Here is a 22,270-nt window from a genome sequence, read left to right as displayed (position 1 = left end):
CTGTGCCCAATTACTTGTGATTTTCATACCATTTAGTATGTTTAAGTTCAACTGAAACCCTAAAAGAATTTTAGGGCATCAGTTGCCCAATGGCCAGGACCACCAGTACTCCTGATACCAGAGCAAGTTTAAGAATCACCAACTGGGGGGAGGAGGGAGCACCTGGGTGGTTTAGTCAGTTAAGCATCCATCGAACTTTTGATCTCAAATCAGGTCTTGATCTGGGTTCAGTCCACAACCAATGGAGCCTACTTAAAAAAATTACCAATTTGGGTCACTAATACTGTTAAAGACCTGTGAAAAGATCTACCTGCCTACTGTATTGACATATTATACCCTTATTTACATACCTACTCAAATCGCTTAAACATTCAGCAAGTATCACCTGCCAGGAAACTTAAGCAGAACCAAGAGCATTAGTATTCTCAGGAAGGTAGAGCTAGACTTGAGCTCTAGTAATCTCAAATTATCCTTCAAAAGAGAACTAGATAGAACACAAAAGAAAACAAGTTCTGTTACTTCACACAAAAAAAGCCGGTTCTAAAACTTTGCTTAGGATTATATTCAGACTCCTATTTCTCAGGTCCTCGATGGGGCAATTAAGGTTAGTTCAAACCAACTCCCAGTCATCTCTGTCATTTGCTCAAAGGGCCTCATTTTATTGCTTCACTGTATGACAACGATTTGTAATGACAAATTGGCAAGCCACTGACAATTTACCTATCTAGGGGTAAAGAAACGTGAAAAACTAAAATAGAATAAAGTCAACTGGTAAAACATCAAGTGTGTACATCATACCACCAACATATAAAAACTTAAGAGAAGAAACTGCCTTTCCATTTGGTAGCAACTGTTGCTCACTTCGCCTTCCAAACTAAACACACACACCTAGGTTCCACTCCTTTACATCAGCCTCCACCCAAGCAAATTAACAAGTGTTAAAACTCAAACTCCCCCCTAGAACTGGCCCTTCACAGAAGGGAGCAGCTTCCCCATTTTTGTTGCATGATCTTCTACTGTCTCGGATGTAACAAAAAAATATATATACCAACAACTTCTCAAACCTACCCCAAATGGGAGTCCTACCACCTAATCCCCATACTTTTGTAAAGCGAAAAGCAATCCTTCTGGTACTTCTTTCCTCAAAAAACCCATGCAAGGCTGGGGCAGATGAAAGAAAATGCGCTTTTCAGGTTCTGGGGAACTAGACTTCCTCAATTCCAATACCAGTCCACCATTTACTTGGCTCTTCTCTGGCCCTGAGTTTCCTCCCGTAAAATGATTATGTTCCTAGTAGCTGTGAAGATTCAGTGAGCATAAAGGGAAGATATTTGTAACATTATCTAAGTACTGCATGCCATTCACCACTACCAAACATTTATCCAACTGAGCACTCCTATAGAGAACTAAGAAAATCTAAGTAGTTTCTGAGATTACTAGGAGACAATAAAGATCATCATCTCAGTATGGAACGCTCAGAACTAAGATGGATGTAGAACCTTAAGCAGTTTTCCCTTTAATACACAGTCACATCCACAGCTCATCAATGCAAGTAAAACATGTGAAACCCCTTAAAGCATTCTTGTGCGTGGACTTAAATAAGCTTTACATAATAATCTAACCTTCGAAATTTATTACCTTTGAAATAAGCGTAAAACATTTTTAAAATCTGTTCTCCAATTTTTCTTCTCTTGATTACGGAAGCCTAAATAACCTGATACCAATACAATAAAGATAAAGGGAAAGAGCTTTGGTACAGTCACACACAGGAAACTTAACTGTCATCATCATTTTAACAGTTTGCAGACATCTCTGCCCTTGTTTTGACTAGACCAGAAATGGCAAGGGTTTTTTAAGACTCAAATTTTCAAAGAAACCTTTAAATATCCACCAACCAAATTCCAGGATTCTCCACAAGGTATTTTAAATGTGCTGGACATAGATGGATAGGGAAAAATAATAGCATACATCCTTCAGACAAACAGACAAAAACAGTTTTCATAATGTTTTATTATCAACAACAGCTGCTTTACCGTTGTCTTTGTCAGGCAGCTGTTAAAGGGTGGGTGGGAGGACACCCTTGACCCTAACAAGGAAAACTCAAGCCTTTATGTACAAGCAAATTCAGAGCTCTTTTAAATGTCCAAAGCTATTAATTAGTTTAATTGAGGCATTAAACTAATTCTGAATTAACATATTTGAATAACCAAGAACTAAAATGTTCAAATCTTTTCTAGTACAAAAAAATTAAATTTGCTTTAGTTATAAAAGAGCTCTCTCAATATACACAAACTATACACTTCAGACATTCACAAAAATGTGAGCGGAAGGCTTATCAAAAGACATTTAATACAATTAGTTTTCAACAACCCCTGGTGGTCCACATCTACAAAGATTTCCAGCCCAACCCACCCCCCCTCCAAATCCCACCCCCCCCACAGAAAAGCACATACTTACCAGAATTTTTAGCAAGTATGGTTTGGGAATTTGTTTTGTTTTTTAAAAAAAGGCCCCCAGGGCAAGTTATTTACAGTTTAATTGCCACTGTCAACTGATCTGGACCTTGACCGGGATCGGGACCTGGACCTCTGGCGATCCACAGATGCTGGAGACTTAGATCTACTTGAAGAACCACGTTTCTGGCTCTTCTCAGGCACAGGAGACCTACTAACAGAACGGGACTTGCTCCGGCTCCGGCTCCGGCTCCTGGACCGGCTGTAAGACTTGCGACTCCGGGACCGAGACCGGCTACGAGACCTAGAGGAACTCCTGGTCCTGGAACGAGACCTGCTCCGTGACCTACTAGGGAGGAAAATGAACAAGCAAACAAAAATACAATGTAAGTGGCAGGAGCTACAAACCCACCAACGAAAACTTTTGTCTTTAATATGTTAGATACCTGTGCCTTTTGCTGCCTTCAATTAATTTGATTTTTCTCCCATTTATTTCCTTTCCAGAAAGTTTTTCAATAGCATTCTTTAAATCACCGTAAGAGGCGAACTCAACCACCCTACAATGGAAAAAAGCCATTTGTACAATTATATACATCTGGTAGTCTGGTCTCAAACTACATATAGCAATCCAGAGTATCAAGATTACCTTTTCTAGATACTTTCTGCTACTGCTATTATTAAGAATCTTAGATCTTAAAAACAGCATTACAAGGTTCCTCCACCTCCAAACCATGGACATTTTAAGCTAGGCAGTTCTTTGTTGTGGAGGCCTTTGCCTATGCTTGGTAGCCAATGTTTAGCAGCATCCTAGCCTCTACCTACAAGATGCCCGTAGCACCCTAAACCCATTACAACCACCAAAAATGTGGTCCAATGCCCCCTACAGAGCAAATTCATCCTCAAATGAGAACCACCATACTCCAGCATACCCAAATTCTCAGATTTCTGAAAACATTGTTTTCAAAAGGCTGTTATGACCTTCAAAACACACTCACCCTTCATTTAATTTAGGTCGATGTGCATCCGCAAAGGTTACTTCCCCAGCTTGTCTCATGAAATCTTTGAGATCCTTAACACAAGACAATTGTGTCACGCGAAGAAAAGGAAACTTGACACACAAACAACCACATGGTATAAAAAACAAGACTACTGGAAGAGAAGATGTTAGATAAAGTACAAACATGGTATTTACCACACTTGTATTCTATCAGAATTCAAAAATTATCTATGCCAGGGCACGAAATAAGCAAAAAGCATATTGCTTTTAAGCAAAATGCTACAGGAAAATTCAGATTTTAACATTAAAGTAGTATTAGTCTATACTGAGTTCAATACAAAAGGAAGAAAACAAAACAAAACAAAAAAACAAAACAAAAAGAAACAGTACATATTTTTAAAGACTAAAGTAAAGATTTTATAAAAAAAAAAAAAAAAAGAAACAGAACATTTACAAGACACCAGTTATTTTGTGCCCCATATGTCATTAAAAAAGTTTACTTTACCTTTATTATTATTTCCCTAGGCTAGTCAAGCAGCAAACCATTAATCGGTCGGAGAAACCTTCATGACATATGCCCGACTGGCTCTTCGCCACCCACTTGAAGGACACTACCCAATCGGTGGAAGCCTTTAATCGCACAGCCCTCCCTATTAGCAGACTATTGGCGGATGCAGGCACCTTCTACTCTTGTGCAGTTACCAAGGACCACTTTACTGCGATCAGGATTCCAACGACCACCTAATTTCGAATCTTTCAACTCTTTTCGACCAGGACCTCTTATTCGGAAGCGTTACAGGAAGACAGCTCTCAATTAGGGATCAGATCACGTTATCAACGCTCTGGGATCGCTGCAACCTGGCACTTCAAGTAAGTGCCCCGATTACGTCTAGACCGGCAAACACAGATCTAGAGGTGGCCAACTGATCACTGTAGGAGCTGACTGGCAAAGTCAACCAGGCCCAACCAAGAGTGACCAAGACAACGATTAGGATAACCCACAGGCACTCCTCGTCATAAGGCCAACGACACAGATAGGCTGGCAAATAAAGGGTTTAATATTTGGTTAAAATTGATTTTAAAAAACAAGAGAAAATATCCTCAAAACATTAAACATTTGATCAAATTAATTAAAGTTTCAAATATCCCCCAATTACTTTTAATCAAAATTTTAAAATTACAATTAATTCCATTAATTTAATTTAAGATAAAATTACTTTTAATAAAAACATAATAAAACATTAACTACCCATTAACTTTTAAAAAGCCACATTAAAATAGCTCAAAACTGTGTTTCAACAAACCTGCCAGCTGACTCTTGAAGATAAATTCTCAACTATAAGCCGATTTTCTGTTCTTACAGGTGGAGCATTTCTGAGGAAGAAAATGAGTACTCACAATGGAAGAAATGCAGCAGTGTGTACCTACTGTGTTCGACTGTGGGCAGATTCAAGCAGTAAGATAGAACAAGTCATTCAAATGACTTCCATTGAGTTTCTGAATTATTTTACAGGACTTACTACACACACTAATCAAGAACAGCAGACTACCACAGGAATAATAGAAGTGATTATAAAGTAAGCAAAAAACCACTTATCGCTAATTGTTCTTAAACATTAAAATCTCCTCCTGCAGTAATGATTGTTCAAAGCAGCCATTCACAATCCATCACATACCGTCTATCATTTCGAGGTCTGCGACTACTAAAACGGTCAGAATAGCGTCCTCGACCTCGTCCACCTCGAGACCGAGCTCTAGCATGTTCAATAGTAACCCTACAGGAAAGGAAAGAAGGCTCTGTTATCCACACAAGCTACCTGACAGCTAATCTGAAATATCCCAACTGACCTAGTCTGTTCTACCTTACAGTGCTAACGGTGACAAAACTCAGGTTCTCACCTCTCACTGCACAGTTCTTTTCCATCGAGTTCATATACGGCATCATCCGCATCCCTGGGATCCTCAAATTCCTAAAACGTGAACGTGAAAGACAGCTCTTAACATGACTTTAAAATGTATTCTCCAACAGTAAAAGCACCAAAACCGTGTCAAGAGTGAGTATCTTAATGACAGTCCCATACACATAAGCTCAACAGAAATGCAATCAGGAGTGGTTTCCCTCCAACTAACAGCAAGGTTTTTAATACCCTACGCTCGGTAAAAATAAAAAACACTGCTTATCAAAATCTTTACCGACTTAACAGCAGTTCTAAAGAACCAGTTGTGAATACTTACCACAAAACCAAAGCCTCTTTTCAGATCAATATCTCTTATTCGTCCATACCCCTTGAAGAATCTTTCCACGTCTTTCTCCCTGGCCGCTGGATTTAACCTCCCGATAAATACTCGACAACCACTCATGGTGTCCGGCTAGTATTTCCTGTTACAAAATAATTCAATTGAGACAATACCAGTGAATGTCCGAAAAATGCCTGGTCAAGGGGTCAAAAACATAAACGGCATAAAATAAAATGTTTACCCGGTGATGTTATAAACAAGATTGCCAAGAGTGCCTCTTATTAGGCCAGGTCCCTTGCAGACAAAATTAAAACTCGGCTCCCAACACGATCCTTCCCTGGGCCCAGACCGCAGCAACCGCAACGCCCACTGCCGCCTCTGGAACTGCGCAGCCGCACTCTCTCCCCGGCTCTTCTGGCCCCCTCCCATCTGCCGCAGTTAGGAAAGGCCGAGAAGTGCGGGCGGAGCCGACCCCGCCCTCCGCAAGGCCAGCCCAATGGCGACGGGCCGCGCGCACGCCGCCGCCTCCCAGGAACGTCACAGCGGGTGGAAGCCGGAATCTCGCGACGCCACCGCCGCGCCTGCGCAGACGGCGGCAGGCGGACGCTGGCAGCCATAAAATGGCGGCGACCGAGCCAGCGGTGGGGTGAGCCGCGCGTGCCAAACGCCCTTCTCCCTCCCCCCTCCCCGGACTCCACAGTTCCGGAGTCACTGTGCCCGTCCCAGAAAGCCCTAACCACGCCCCGAGCAAAGGCATCAGCCCAATACTCGGGGAGGGTCCGGGTAGTGAAGAGGTAAGGAGGCAGGGAGGGGCACACGACCCCCGTGTAAAAACGACCATAACCACAACCGCCCTTCCACCGTCAGTTCCCCTCAAACAATACCCAAAGGGAGACGTGCCCCAGCGCCCACCTCGAATAAACTGCACTCATTGGACGCCGTCCTCCGCAAAGAGAGCAGCCCTGGCCACTCACGATCTGAACGGCCATGAAGAAGCTTCGATCCGAGAAGCCTTTCCCTCAAAGTGAGCCACTCACCTACCGGACAGGGTCTTTGGCAGCTGAGACCAGAGAGGTCCGTAGTCTGCGACGGAGCCGTCTACCTCCCCGCAGACCAGGACTAGTCTCGTCTACGCCTTTTCACAACTGACGCACTTAGCTGCTCCTGCGTCCCACAAAATGGAGGGCGCGCCCTGGCGTCACTTCCGGTACCGCCCCTGGGACCTCCCCGTTGGCTCTAAGGGCGGAAATTTCCGCGGAGCCGGAAGTTTACGCGGGGCCGGAGCCTCTTAACGGCGACCGCCCCAGAAACCTGTACCCGGGATGGGCGGGGCCGAGGGGCGGGAACTGGCGTGGGTGAGGCCGTCAGGTGCCCCAGCTCAAAGGGCCGCGGTGGAAGGTGTTTGCGTCAACTGGGCGGTGGAGTGCTGTTCACCGTTGTCTGCCTGGTGAAGATACGCTAGAGCCAATGACATTTCTTTTTTATCTGAAGTCTTTTAAAGATCCCCCCCAGAAATACGGGGTGAAAGAAACTCAGACTTTGCAAAAATATTTGGCCATCTATGACCCCTTGCTTCTTGCTGTTTGTGGTTGAACTTCGGCAGATGCTCCTTAATGCACAAGTGAATATTTTAGCCATACTGTCATACCATGGACATGTGGTTTACACTAAGAAGACTGAGGAACTGCAGTACTTTTTTTAAACGGAAGGTTCTCGTACAATGAAATCTTGAAATTGGGACTGCAGCTAGCAGGCCGTCTTGAATTGAAGCCAAAATGCAGATTTCTGCACTAGAGCTGAGCTGGTTGGAAGAGGTTTCAAGCTACTTTTAAAGTCCCAAATGGTATTTGGTTAACCTTCCCTATTTAAGTTTCTGTAACGTAACACATAAAAGTATACTATTCTTCAGAAACAAAAGACTATGTTTTCAAAATGTGGGTGAAACAGCCTTCCACATCCTTAGCTACGCATTTCCCCAGCAAGGTTGTCAGGTTTAGCAATCCAGGCATAAAGAGAATGTGAAAAGGTTACTTTTCTTTAATGCTTTTAGGTGGAACCCAAGGCACCCCATTTTTTCAGAGGTGCCAGACATCTAGGGTTGCTATTTGCAACTAAAGTTACACAGAGCAAGAGTAGTTCAAGAAGCCGCAGAGATACAGACCCTCGCTCTGACCTCCTAGCTCTTAGAAACTCTAGATGTGAATTTTGATAGTTTTTATGGGATGAGTTCATCCATTTATACATTTGTTTATTTTTTTTAATTTTAAAAGACTTTATTTATTTGAGAGAAAACAAGAGAGAGCATGGGGGGAGGGGCAGAGGGAGAAGCCAACACCACCAACACCATCACCCCACCCCCTCGGAGTAGGGAGCCCCTCATTGGGGCTCTATCCTAGGACTCTGGGATCAGGACCTGAGCCTAACGCAGAGACAGAACGAACTGAGTCACCCAAGTGCCCCTAAACATTTGTTTATTTTAAGAAGAGCCTCAGTAAGTATGTAGTAAAATTGTGAACTTAGGCCGTCTATAGTGTGGGAAATTAAGGATGGATTTAAAAGAAATTAAGAGTTTGTTATAAGAAAATACCTTTAGCTACTAGCCCAATAAATACTGGCCTCTCGTAATGTACAAATTGTCCCAAACCAGTACTTATTTAGCTCCCTTTGTTCCCTTTCTGCATAATTTTTAAAAATTGGCCTTCCAATTATTTTCTACATTTTTCTATTGACTATGATAGAAGCAATCACTTGTGATTTTAGTCTCTAAATGTTATTTTTGCTGCAATAACAAAGTAATCTAAAGAAGGTTTTCTGGGAGTGAAAGAGAAGACTGATCGTGTTGTATATCATGAAGAATGTTGCTGTCTTCAGCACACAGTGTTGTGATTTTTTTCAGGACTAATTTTTTTTTCTAAAGCCTATTAATCTTAAAAAGAAAACCGTTATTTCACCCGCAAAATGAGTTTATTCAGGAATAGTAGAGAACTATAATTCAAGACATATAAGCTGCAGGAAAACCATAGGCAAGTCCTACAAGGAAAGGAACATGTTAGGGAGAAGGAGGAGATTAGAGGGCTTGTTTTGAAGGAAAGTCCAAAGGTTGCTGGAGAAAAGCATGTTTTCTCATTTGTTCAGTACAAGAGTGGTCATTTTCTTTCTTTTTTTTTCTTTAAAGATTTACTTATTTATCTAAGAGAAAGAAATAGAGCGTGCTAGTGGGGAGGGACAAAGGCAGTGGGGGAAGAATCCCACACAGACTCCCTGCTGAAGCCAGCACCCATTAAGGGATTCAATCTCACAACCCATGAGATCTTGCTTGAGCCAAAACCAAGTCAGATGTACTGAGAGGCCCCAGGGATAGACATTCTCTCATAGGAAATGCAGTGTATACCTTTTCCATGTTGGAGACTGGGATGATTCTTTCTTCTTGAGGTTTCTTCTTTTGGGGTCTGTTAACTGACACTTATTCCTGTAACTGCAGATGTGTGGTTTAGCTCCCACTAGAGCCTCCAGACTCTAGTAAGTTTTCTCTTCATTAGTTTTTTACAAAGCCTTTTCCTTGATTTGTTTACTGTTAAAAGGTTCGATTTCCACAAAGGTAATTTTTCATTAGTGTGCCTAGTGACTTAATCTACAATTCCTGCATATGGGTATGTGTTGTGGTTTTTTTTTCCCCCTGAAATGCCTAGCACAGAAAAGGTTTGGTATCTGTAAACTTGGATTCACATTAGCATCTTTTTTTCCCCCAAGTCATCCTCCTCCTATATTAATGTTTCAACAGAATGGCATAGCATCTTTTTCCCAAGATATCCAAGTGAGTTGCAAATTTTAGAAAAGGGAGAAAAAAGACGCAGGGAAATCACAGATTAAAATAAACACAATAAAATAAAATTAAAATATTTGGGGTGCCTGGGTGGCTCAGTGGGTTAAAGCCTTTGCCTTCAGCTCGGGTCGTGATCCCAGGGTCCTGGGGTCGGGCCCCGCGTCAGGCTTTCTGCTCAGCGGGGAGCCTGCTTCTCCCTTTCTCTCTGCCTGCTTGTGATCTCTGTCTGTCAAATTTTTTAAAACTCTTAAAAAAATTAAATTAAATTAAAATATTAACACAGTTTATGGGCCATTTCTGTTGGGGTCTTTCAACACAACCATGAGATATTTCATTCATCACGTTCCTAATTTCATCCAACACAGGGGTCAGCAAATTATGGCCTGTGGACCTAATCCAGCCTGTCACTTGTTTTTGTGTGGCCTGAGGATGGTTTTACATTTTTAATGGTTGGAGTTGAGAGAAGGTGAGCAAAGGAAGATTTCGTGACAAATGAAAATGAGATGAAATTCAAAGGTCAGTATCCATAAAGCTTTTTTTGAACACAGCCACTCCTGTTCATTTACTTACTGTCTAGATCTGTTTGTCTTGCCACAAAAGCAGGGCTGCATAGTTGCAATAGAGGCCATATGGACCACAATACCTAAAATATTGACTATCCGGCCCTTTACAGAAAACATCTGCCAACCCCTGAGCTAACTGATTCCTAAACTTTAAACAGTTTCGTGAATGCTCCAGCCAACTCCCTTTGTGAGATAAAACTGTAAAGGACAGAGAATTCGATCTTTTTTTTTTTTTTAATTTTTATTTATTTATCAGAGAGGGGGGGCGGAGAGAGTGAGCACAGGCAAACAGAATGGCAGGCAGAGGCAGAGGGAGAAGCAGGCTCCCTGCTGAGCAAGGAGCCCGATGTGGGACTCGATCCCAGGACGCTGGGATCATGACCTGAGCTGAAGGCAGCTGCTTAACCAACTGAGCCACCCAGGCGTCCCCGATCTTTATTTTTAAATAGAGTTCATAATTTTCCAATTATAAAAATATCTATATGCTCATTATCGCAAAAATGTGCAACAGGGGAGATAATTGAAAGAAGAAAACACTTGTGAAGCCTGCTCACCCAGGGAACCTCAGATTATGGTTCGCTGTTTTTCTTTCTTATGTTTTCTTTCCTGAGTGTTTAATACATATTTTATTTTCTAATTCAAAAATAATACATCATCATTTTCAAAAAACATAGAGATTTTTTTAATTTTTTAAATTTATTTTTATTTTTTTAAAAGATTGTATTTATTCATTTGACAGACAGAGATCACAAGTAGGCAGAGAGGCAGGCAGCGAGGAAGGGGGACCCAGGCTCCCTGCTGAGCAGAGAGCCCGATGCGGGGATCAATCCCAGAACTCTGGGATCATGACCTGAGCTGAAGGCAGAGGCTTTAACACACTGAGCCACCCAGGCACCCCCACAGAGATTTTTAAAAGATGTTAAAATGCTATCCTTATTCCCAACCCTGAAGGATACCTATTTGGCCTTTTAAATAATTTCTCTGTAGTGTTCCTCTCAAAAGCACAGTTGCATTTCCAAAATATGAATTATCCTCATATATAGTATTTGGTTTCATGAGGGGTTTTTATTCAGAAAACATAATCATAGTCATTTTTCATGTTTCTTTAATATGTTTATGAACAAAAGTATATATTCAAATTTGTGTCTGTTTTTCCTCTTAACATGACACAAGCACATGACTGGGGAAAATTCTCATCCCAATCGATAACTCTGCTTTTCTGAAAATGAACTAAATAACACCAGATGCTTAAAAATTCCTATCCAAAAAAAAAAAAAAAAAAAAAAAAAAAAAAATTCCTATCCAAAACTTCCATCACAAAGAAAAAATCTGCTTCCTTGCTTCTAGCTAATAATTCCAAAGATTTTTTTGAAAGGGTATCCTTAATCTTTCTTGGAAATTTATGGCTTTTAAAAATGTTCCATTTTTTGACTGATTTATCCCTACAGCCCTATTTGACTTCTTTTTATTGCTACATCGTGGTTTTTTATCATTTTTTAACTTAGTGCATAGTAGTTAAAAGACCTGTGAACCCACAACTTTAATTTCAGTACCTAGAGCAATATTTCTCAACACCAGCCATACACTAAAATCATATGGGAAGTGTTTATAATGTTCTGTTGCCTGGGTCCCTACTGGCAGAAATTCTGATTCAGTTGTCTGGGCTGGAACCCTACCGAGTGTGTTAGTAAGGGCTGCAGGTGCTTCTGATACTCAACCAGGAGTCTGAGAGGAATGCTGACGGAGGTCGAGGAGCTCACTTTTTTTGTTCTTCATAAAATTCATCTATCATCTAGCTCCATCTTCTTTACCTCTGTTCTTGATTATCCTCCAACTCAATGGTTCCTTTTTTTCTTTTTCAAGATTTTATTTATTTGGGAGAGACAGAGAGAACATGAGGTGGGGATGAGGAGGAGGAAGAGGCAGGCTCCCTGCTGAACTCAATGCCAGAACTCTGGGATCATGACCTGAGCAGAAGGCAGACGCTTAACTGACTGAGCCACCGAGGCACTCCTAACTCAATGATTCTTCTAAAAAGAATCATCTGGGCACTTTTCCAATAGTAGATCCACAGTGCCATTTTCCCAGAGAAAAGCCTGATTCAGGAATGTGATACTCAGGAATCTAAATATATAACTGGCACCTTCATCAAGTGGTTCTGAACTATAGTTTGCATCCACTAATCAGACCTGTGTTGTTGGTTTGTGGCTCCCTTTCTCATGATCTCAGCACCCAGTCCATATTCTCTCTCCTCTTCTCAAGCAACCTTGTCTCCTTCATTGTTAGCCGGTGTATTAGTTATCTGTTACTGGATAACAATGTACCCCCAAAGTTAACAACTTGAAACAAAAGGATTTATGATCTCATAGTTTCTGTGATTCGGGAATCCAGGAATGGTTTGACTGGGTGGTTCAGCGTTGAGTCTCTCATGAAACTGCAGTCAGGCTGTTGACTGGGGCTGCGGTCTTATCTGAGGCCTCAGCGGAGGGGGGGGGGGGTGTCTACTTCCAAGTTCACTTCCACAACTCCTGACATGCCTCAGGCCCTTGCTGGCCATTGATGGAAAACTTTGGTTCTTTCCCATGGGGGTCTCTCCATAGGCTGCCTGAATGTCCTCATGACAGTGCCGCTGAGTATCCCGAGAGAGAGGGATCTGAGAAAGTGCACCAAAGAGGAAGCTACAGTCTTTTTATAACCTGATCTTGGAAATGGCATACCATAGTGTTATTAGTTTGCTAAGGCTGCCATCACAAAATACCAATAACTGGGTGGATTACAACAATAGAAAATGTATTGTATCACAGTTCTGGAGGCTAGAAGTCCCAGCTCAACGTGTGAGCAGGGCTGTGTTCGTCCAGAAACTCTAGGGGAGGATTCGTCTTGCATCTTCCTAATATTTGGTGTTTGTCAGGCGTCCTTGGGGTTCCTGGCTTGCAGATGCACCACTCCAATCACATGGCTATCTCCTCCTGTGTGTCTTCATCATTGTCCCTCCTTGCATGTTTGTCTGTTCACACTTGTGTCCGAATTTCCCCTTTGTGATAAGGACACCAATCACACTGGATTATGGTCTGCCCTAATGATTTCATTTTAACTTAATTATGTCTATAAAGGCCCTATTCCCAACTAAGATTGCATCCTGGGGTGCTGGGGGTTAGAACTTCAACACACCTTTCTGCAGAAGACACAATTCAACCCAGAACACAGAGCTTCTGCCATATGCTATTGGTCACAGAGCCCAACCCCGGTACAGTGTAGACAGTGTGGGAGGGAGCTGCACAGGCCATGAGAACCAGGGGGAGGGCATGACAGGGGTCATCAAAGACTAACTACCACAATACTTCCTATGTCACACAGAAAATAGACATTATTGGGGCACCTGGGAGGCTGAGTAGGTTAAGCCTCTGCTTTCGGCTCAGGTCATGATCCCAGGGTCCTGGGATCAAGCCCCGCATCAGGCTCTCGGCTCAGCAGGGAGCCTGCTTCCTCCTCACTCTCTGCCTGCTTCTCTGCCTACTTGTGATCTCTGTCAAATAAATAAAATCTTTTAAAAAAAGGAAATAGACATTATCTTCTTCTTTTTTTTTTTTTTTAGATTTTATCTATCTATTCAAAGAGAGAGAAGAGAGCACAAGTAGGCAGGGCAGCAAATAGAGGGAAAGGGAGAAGGAGAAGCAGGCTCCCCTGCTGAAAAGAGAGATAATGCAGGACTCTATCATAGGACCCTGGGATCATGACCTGAGTCAAAGGCAGATGGTCAACTGACTGAACTACTCATTTGTCCCTAGACATTATCTTCCATTATCTGGGAATAAAGAAAAAAGAATTGAAGTTATCAGGCTGCCACTGCTTCCATCTCTCCCCCTCCATCTTCAGATTACGTGTATTTTCACCCATCTTCTTCCCATCCAGAGAAACAAGGGGTTTAATTTCTGCCCAAGCCTTTTGGTTCTTTGTGTACCAGATTCCAGACCTTGCTCTGTGCATCATTTTTCTCTCTCCTTTTTCTTTCTATCTTAAGTTCCATCCTCTCCACTATGTCTTTGATCCTTAAGGGTTTCCCCCTTTAAAACGTTTTTTTAAAGATTTTAGTTATTGGGGTGCCTGGGTGGCTTAGTGGGGTAAAGCCTCTGCCTTCGGCTCGGGTCATGATCCCGAGGTCCTGGGATCGAGCCCCACATGGGGCTCTCTGCTCAGCGAGGAGCCAGCTTCCTCCTTTCTCTCTCTGCCTGTCTCTTTGCCTACTTGTGATCTTTGTCTGTCAAATAAACAAAATCTTAAAAAAAAAAAAAAAAGATTTTAGTTATTTATTTGAGAGAGAACATGAGCAGGGGGGAGGGGCAGAGGGAGGGGGAGAAGCAGACTGCCTGCTGAGCAGGCAGCCCAATACAGGACTTGATCCAAGGACCCTGGGATCAGGACATGAGCCAAAGGCAGATGCTTAACCCACTGAGCCACCCAGGTGCCCTAAAAACTTTTTTTTTTTTTTTTTTTAAAGAAACCCTCCTCTTAACCTCTGTTACTTGTCAAACTGCCCCATCTCACCTTTCCTAAGCCAACATATTTATTTTTTTTAAATCCAGTCAGCCAGCACATAGTTAAGAGCCTGCTTCTCTCTCTCCTTCTACCTGCCGCTCTGCTTACTTGTGCTTTCTACCTTTCTGTCAAATGAGTAAATAAAATCTTTTTTTTAAAAAAAGGGATAAATTGATGTTGTGGTAACCAACTCCCAAGATGACCCCCAAGGATCCTCACATTCTGGTTTTCACACATTCTCTCCAATGCATACCAAGTTTGGTCTATGTGATCAGTAGAATATCAAAAGAATGTGTAGATCAATAGATCAGTAAATCAGTAGCATCAGTAGAATGTGATCGACAGAAGCGAAAACATTGGAAATTAGGCTTAAGAGACTACAGCTTCCATACTGAATAATCTCTTTCTCTCTCTCTCTCTCTCTCTCTGTCACATACACACACACACACCCCACCACCACCACCACCACCACCACCACCTCAGAGAAAAGCCAGCCGCAAGAGTGGTGACACTCCTGTAACCTAAGGAGACGCTGACTGAAGCGTCCAGCCAACAGCCCGCAAGGAAGGGAGCCCAGACAACAACCACACAAGCAGGCTTGAAGCAGATTCTCCAGCCCCACTGACTCTTGAGATAACCACAGCCCTAGCCGACAGCAGGAGCGCAGCCCCCCTTAGTGATGCTAAGTCAGAACCACCCAGCTAAGCCACTCCCAGATTCCTAGCCCTCAGAAACTGTGGGACACAATACATACTTGTTTCCAACTATTGAGTTTTGGGGTGACCTGTCACACAGCAGCAGGTCACGAAGAGAGATGGCGAAGCAACAATTGTCAGTCATGGGATTGACGGGGGTAGTGGTAAAGGCAGGGGACGAATTAGAGAAATGCTGAGAAGGCAAGTTCCACCCCATTGGTGAGGGATATGACAGGGTAGGTAAGGGGGAGGTAAGCATCAGATTTCACCTCCAGGCTGTAGTATGTGCATGACACAGAGTACAGGATTGAGGGGTAATGCCCATGAATTCCCTGGGCTTCTTGGAGTTGGAAGTCCACGGGACAGCCACATACTGGAATCGCTGGGAGGAGATGCCAGCAGGCAGTGGGTGCACAGGGTCTGAAGCAGAGGGGCCAGTTTAAGCCAGAACAGGTTTGAGTTTTTTTTTTTTTTTAAGTTTTTATTTTATTTTTATTTTTTGGTAATCTCTATACCCAACATGGAGCTCGAACTCACAATCCAGAGATCAAGAGTTGTGTGCCCTTCTGATTGAGCCAGCTGGGCACCCCCAGAGCAGTTTTTAAGATCCAGTTGAAAGGGTTCCCCAGAGATGTGACAGCTGGACAGTGAAAATAGATGAAGTCACCCAGGTTTTTGTTGAGGCCAAGATGGGGAGAGAGCATTCTGAGGACAGATTAAGAATGTATTTGGTGCAGGGTGCCTGGGTGGCTCAGTCAGCTAAGTGATTTACTTCGGCTCAGGTCATGATATGATCTTTGGGTCTTGGGACCCAGCCTTGCCCTGGTTTCCGGGATTAGCAGGGAGTCTGCTTGTATCTCTCCCTCTGCATCTCCCCTCTGCTCTTGTGCATGCACATTCCCACACACGCTCCCCCCCACCTCTCAAATAAATAAAATCTTTAAGAAAATGTATTTACCATAAAATTAATCAGTTCTGCAGATGTCATGTACAGCATGGAGGCCACGGTTAAAAATACAGTATTGGATATTTGATAGTTGCTAAGAGAGCAGATTTTAAAAGTTTTAATCACAAGTTGAAAAAATCATAGCTAAGTGTGGTGAGCAGATGAACTGTGATCATTTAGCAATATATACAAATATCAAATCATTACATTATATACCTAAAACTAATATAATGTTGAGTGTCAGTTATATATCAATAAAAATAAATTTTTTAAAAACTGTATTTTGGGTGCCTGGGTGGCTTACTCATTAAGCCATCTGCCTTCAGCTCAGGTCATGATCCCAGGGTCTTGGAATGGAGCCCCACGTGGAGCTCCCTGCTCAGTGGGGAGCCTGCTTCTCCCTCTGCCTGCCGCTCCCCCTCTTGTGTGCTCTCTTTCTTGCTCTCTCTCTTTGGCAAATAAATAAATCTTAAATACATCCATACATCCATATATACTGTATTTGCCTTGGAAGGAGGCTTCCAGGGACCAATGGAAGAAGGGCTTTGAGTCCAGGGGACCCCAAGCATGAACACTATGGGGACGAGAGTTGCGGGGAGGTAGGCCGACCAGAGGCTTACAATCTGGGCAGGACCAAGGGTTCCAGGAATATGAGTAACTCACTTTACAATTCGGGCAGGACATATTGCTCTTTCCACTGGGCCAAGGTCAGTTTGCTCTTTCCACTGGGCCAAGGTCAATTTCAGTATGGAATGGAGAGGTGGGCAGAGTGGAGTCTTGGAAAACAGGCTGAGAGTGGAACAGAGCGCTGGCTCAGGGGCTGTCCTGGCCTCCCCCAGACCTCCTCAGCACACTGCCTCTTTGACCCAACCTCCTCCAGGAAGATGGGGCTAAAAAGGAACACAATAATATGATGCCCTGTGTGGTGATTTGTCTTTTGGGCTTCAAAGCATTTTACGAGTATTGCTTATCCCAGGAAGATTTGAAAGAGGCCAAATTTAGGGCAATGCCAATAATAATAATAACCGCTTACAAGTGTTGAGTGCTTACTGTTCCTGACGCTGTGCTGCCCAGACCTTGCGTGCATTCAATCATTTAAATTTGAAAACAAACCAAGTTTTCATTAGAGGTGACTGAGACAGAGACCTAAAAGGAAGCAACTTCCAGGGATCACCCAGCAAGTGAGCATGGGTACCCGAGCCTGTCATCTCACAGGGCTCTAAGTGACACTGCTATGACGAAAAGTAAATACAGGGTAAGTCTACAAGGACAACTTGAGGACCAGAGAGAAGTTTCAGGGATACCTGGGTGGCTCAGTCGGTTCAGCGTCCGACTCTTGATTTTAGCTCAGGTCATGATCTCAGAGTTGTGAGTTCAAGCCCCGCTGGGCTTTATGCTGGGCACGGAGCCTGCTCAAAAAAAGGGAGTTAGAAAGAGAGAGAGAGGAGTTTCAGAAAATAAGTGGTCATACAAGAGGGAAGACAAGACCAGGGGCATCAGCTCCGAGTGTGACTGGCCAGGAAGCACACCCTGTGAGAAGGCAGCTTCCACCTCCCAGTGCCCGGTCAAGGTTATCTTACTTGGAGTCGGAAGCTGCAGCAGCGGCTCCATCCAGCAGGCCTGCACAGAGCTTCCCAGTATGTAAACCCCTGGGGACACATCGTTACTTTCTAAGGGATGTCTGCATTCAAGTCCAAGTTAAGGGACCCACCTGTAATTCTAGATGCTTGTCTTAGCTAGTCTGAGCTGCTGTAACAGAACACCTTAAACTGGGTGGCTTATAAGCAGTAACATTGATTTCTGACGGTTCTGGAGATGAAATTTAAGATCAAATCTCCAGGAGATGCCTTATCAGATGAGAGCCCACCTTGGTTCATAGAGGAGCCAGCCATCTTCTCCATGTCCCCTCACATGGATGAAGGAGTGATAGCGCTGTCTGGATCTCCTTTATTAGGGCGCTAATCCCTTTACCTGATCATCTCCCAAAAGCCCCACTTCCAAACACAATCTCATTGTGGATTAGGATCTCTACATATGGGGGGAGGAGATACAGACATTCAGTCCCTAACAACCCTCCTTTCCAATATTTTGCTTTTAACTAAATTGGAGGAGGTTATAACCAAGTCGCCAGCCAACACCTTATTAAATATAATTTTGGGGCACCTGGGTGGCACAATTGGTTAAGTGTCTGACTCTTGGTTTGGGCTCAGGTCATGATCTCAGGTCCGTGAGATCGAGCCCGGAGTTGGGCTTTGCACTCGCTGAGGAGTCAGCTTGGGATTCTCTCTCTCCCTCTCGCTCTGGCTCCTCCCCTTCCCATGTGCATGTGCTCTTTCTCTCTTTTTCTCTCAAATAAATAAATCTAAAAAGAGTGTAGTTTTAATCAGCCATAAAATCATTTCGGACATATAACTCACAAGGAATTTTACAAATTGTGTGACATCACTTTAACAAAACTCCATTCCCATCTACTTGTTTATGTAAACATTTATGTTTACATAAATACATTTGTGTAACGATATGTTTACATATGTTTATGTAAACATTTCTCAGCACTTACATATGTAAATGCCTCCTTCTTGCAATGAATATTATTTAATAATATTCATTAAATATAAATGAATAAATGATATTCATTCAAGGTTATATGGGGAAAAATAGCCTGATCCACCTCATTCAAAGATGTCTTTCCAGTAAAGTTACTTTCAAAATGGAATAACTATCCAAAATTGTAATATATTTATTGCGGGGTATAGAAAGTGAAAGAATTCACCTGAGGTAGGACAAAAGAAATAGAATTTTATTGAGTACACTGCAAGGGAGCAGCAGGCAGGACAGCAAAGGAGAGACGGCCATGAGGGGGTGGGGAGGGGCTGTATTTACGGGATAGAGTGAGGGAACACAGGCACAGATGGAATTTCCCTTTTTTTGGTAATCTTGGGAACTGCACCTGGCTGGAAGTAGCCCACTGACCCTTTTGAGCCTATAGCTTAATGAACCTGTATGCCTCAGCTCCGCGGTCACTGTGGGCCCTTTAGCCTTGCTCAAGTTTCTATTCCCTCAAGCCTGTTGCCTAAAAGCAGCCTCTACTTTTATGTTGTATTGATGACAGGCAATTGAACATTTTGAAATTTCCATTTAAAGATTTTATTTATTTATTTGAGAGACTCAGAAAGAGAGAGAGAGACAGTGAGCGAGCATGAGCGCATGAGCGGAGAGAGGGAGGAGCAGACTCCCAGTGTGGGGCTGGATCCCTGGAACCTGGGATCACGACCTGAGCTGAAGGAAGACACTTCACTGACTGAGCCACCCAGGCGCCCTGAAATTTTCCATTTATATACACAATGTTGATGCATAGAAATAAGAAAGTGCTTAAAAATACTTTCAGGTATAAAAACATAATAGGGTTAAAGTCTGTGGGGGCGGAGGAATGGAAAGGGTCTTAAAAAGAAAAGGAATGATAAAAATTTCTGTCTTCGAAGAACTGGGAAGTACCTGGGTGGCACATTTGGTTAAGCATCTGACTCTTGATTTAGGCTCAGGTTGTGATCTCAAGGTCATGAGATCAAGCCCCACATCCAGCTCGGTGCTCAGCCTAGAGCCTGCTTAAGACTCTTTCTTCTGCCCTTCCCCCCCCCCCCACCCCAGTGAGCTTGCTCACGCGCACGTGCTCTCTCTCTGTCTCTCTCTCAAATAAATAAATAAATAAATAAATAAATAAATATTTTAGAAGGAGGAAGAAGAAGAGGGGAGAGGAGAACCAGTTTCCTTGTTTTAAAATAACCGGGAGGGACGCCTGGGTGGCTCAGTGGGTTAAGCCTCTGCCTTCGGCTCAGGTCATGATCCCAGGGTCCTGGGATCGAGCCCCACATCGGGCTCTCTGCTCAGCAGGGAACCTGCTTCCCTTCCTCTCTCTGCCTGCCTCTCTGCCTACTTGTGATCTACTTCTGTCAAATAAATAAATAAAATCTTTTAAAAAAATAAAATAAATTAAAAAAAAAAAAAAAAAACCAGGATAGGGCACCTGGATGGCTCTGTTGGTTAAGCAACTACCTTCAGCTCAGGTCATGATCCTGGAGTCCTGGGATCGAATTCTGCATCGGGCCCCCAGCTCTATAGGGAGTCTGCTTTTACCTCTGACCTTCTCCCCTCTCATGCTCTCCCTCTCTCTTTCATTCTCTCAAATGAGTAAATAAAATCTTAAAATAAAATGACCAGGATAGTATCAAATTGCAACGGTATGCAGATCTCAATGGATTTGTCATAGTTTTGTTCCAGAATGTTGCTAAAGAAAATGCATTAGAAATCACGTCCTTGGGGCGCCTGGGTGGCTCAGTGGGTTAAGCTGCTGCCTTCGGCTCAGGTCATGATCTCAGGGTCCTGGGATCAAGTCCGGCATCGGGCTCTCTGCTTAGCAGGGAGCCTGCTTCCTCCTCTCTCTCTCTCTCTCTCTCTGCCTGCCTCTCTGCCTACTTGTGATCTCTGTCAAATAAAATAAATAAAATCTTTAAAAAAAAAAAAAAGAAATCACGTCCTTTATAACTATGTCAATCAATGATGAAAAGTTTTAGCTGTCACCTTAAAAATGTGGTGAAAAGTCCATCATTTTTCTAAATTCTTTTTTTTTTTAAAGATTTTATTTATTAATTTGACAGAGAGAAATCACAAGTAGACGGAGAGGTAGCCAGAGAGAGAGAGAGATAGGGAAGCAGGCTCCCTGCTGAGCAGAGAGCCTGATGCGGGACTCGATCCCAGGACCCTGGGATCATGACCTGAGCTGAAGGCAGCGGCTTAACCCACTGAGCCACCCAGGCGCCCCCCCAAGTTCTTTTAAAGGCAAGATGAACAGTGAGGTCAGAAGACCGCAGGTCTGAGCCACGGAACTCCACACATGAACTCAAGGAGGTAGATTCAAAAGGGCAAGTGTAGGGGGAATGACCTCACCTCAGGGAGAGACTGGAGACCTGGCCACACTATGAATTCTGTTCCCTGCTTCTCCATCGGGTGACATTCTGGGAAGCAGAGGGCTGCTCCCAAAGGCCATTTCCCCTCCCTTCTTGTGGGGCTCCAAGCCTATATAAACACTATTAGAGGGCGTCTGGGTGGCTCAGACGGTTAAGCAACTACCTTCAGCTCAGGTCATGATCCCGGAGTCCTAGGATTGAGTCCCGCATCGGGCTCCCTGGCTTCTCCCTCTGACCTTCTCGCCTCTCATGCTCTCTCTCACTGTCTCTCTTTCTCAAATAAATAAAATCTTAAAACAAAAACCAAAACACCATTGGAGTCAGCAGCTCTAAAACTCAGTATCAGACTCATCGAAGGGCCTGGATGACAGTGTGATTTCTGGGTCCTCCTCAGACCCGTGGAATCATGGTCTCTGAGAAAGAAACTGTCCCCAGCCCAAGCTGGTGTGAATGGTGCTGTCTGGTATGAAGAGTTGTTCCTTCCTAGAAAAACTGCGTTGCGGAGAAAACACTTGAGCAATTTTAGACAGATTTTAACTGGCCTTAGAATCTTTTCTGGGAACTTTACCCAGCCTGTAACAGGCACGGGAGAAGCCAGAGAGCTTTAATCAATGTTAAACCAAGGTCGTTCTGACAGTCTTTAGCTTGACACTCTTCCTCCCTCTTTTTGTCCACAGTCTGACAATGACTATCTAAACCCACACGTCCGATAGAAATATAATGCTAGTGTTCGCGTCTTTTAAAAAGTAAAATAGGGATGCCTGGGTGGCTAAGTTGGTTGAGCAGCTGCCTTCGGCTCGGGTCATGATCCCAGCGTCCTGGGATCGAGTCCCACATCGGGCTCCTTGCTCAGCAGGGAGCCTGCTTCTGCCTCTGCCTGCCATTCTGTCTGCCTGTGCTCGCTCTCTCTCCCTCTCTCTCTCTGATAAATAAATAAAATCTTTTAAATAAATAAATAAATAAAAAGTAAAATAAAAGAGGTGAAATTAATTTTCATTACTTTTTTTAACTCAAGAAATCCAAACTATTATCATTTCAATGTGCAATCAATATAC

The 22,270-nt window shown here is 43.3% G+C and overlaps 1 protein-coding gene and 1 long non-coding RNA gene across 8 annotated transcripts in view; one reads left to right on the top strand and one right to left on the bottom strand.

The window, feature by feature from the left end:
* Positions 1–1,992: 1,992 nt before the first annotated feature.
* Positions 1,993–6,865, bottom strand: SRSF5 (serine and arginine rich splicing factor 5). Of its 7 annotated transcripts, none has more exons than XM_059182444.1 (8): positions 6,730–6,865; positions 5,686–5,830; positions 5,350–5,420; positions 5,127–5,225; positions 4,755–4,824; positions 3,449–3,522; positions 2,900–3,010; positions 1,993–2,802 (listed from the first exon to the last, which is right to left on the bottom strand). In XM_059182444.1, exons 2-8 carry the CDS (start codon positions 5,809–5,811, stop codon positions 2,535–2,537), a joined length of 819 nt encoding a protein of 272 aa, XP_059038427.1. In that variant the 5' UTR covers positions 5,812–5,830; positions 6,730–6,865; the 3' UTR covers positions 1,993–2,534. The 7 variants fall into 7 exon arrangements, with proteins under 7 accessions (XP_059038427.1, XP_059038426.1, XP_059038430.1 ...); XM_059182443.1 differs by having other exon boundaries at positions 6,726–6,858; XM_059182447.1 differs by having other exon boundaries at positions 1,993–2,799; positions 6,601–6,830.
* Positions 6,866–6,945: 80 nt separating this feature from the next.
* LOC131836740 (uncharacterized) overlaps positions 6,946–22,270 on the top strand; it is a 39,389-nt gene continuing 24,064 nt past the window's right edge. Inside the window, exons 1-2 of the long non-coding RNA XR_009355742.1 lie at positions 6,946–7,531; positions 9,877–10,027. This is a non-coding gene — a long non-coding RNA (uncharacterized LOC131836740). The remainder of the gene's footprint in view (positions 7,532–9,876; positions 10,028–22,270) is intronic.

This window comes from Mustela lutreola, chromosome 7 (assembly GCF_030435805.1).
Source record: "Mustela lutreola isolate mMusLut2 chromosome 7, mMusLut2.pri, whole genome shotgun sequence".
Taxonomy (NCBI): Eukaryota; Metazoa; Chordata; class Mammalia; order Carnivora; family Mustelidae; genus Mustela; species Mustela lutreola.
The sequence above is the reverse complement of the archived record's forward strand: the minus strand, read 5'-3'. Positions and strand labels throughout refer to the sequence as shown.

Excerpts from the sequence above, each read along its gene's own strand:
- SRSF5 (XM_059182444.1), bottom strand. The coding sequence starts at position 5,811 with ATGAGTGGTTGTCGAGTATTTATCGGGAGGTTAAATCCAGCGGCCAGG. Across the intron at positions 5,226-5,349 it reads AAAGAACTGTGCAGTGAGAG|GGTTACTATTGAACATGCTA; the intron begins GTGAGAACCTGA and ends CCTTTCCTGTAG. Across the intron at positions 2,803-2,899 it reads GAAGGCAGCAAAAGGCACAG|TAGGTCACGGAGCAGGTCTC; the intron begins GTATCTAACATA and ends TTTCCTCCCTAG.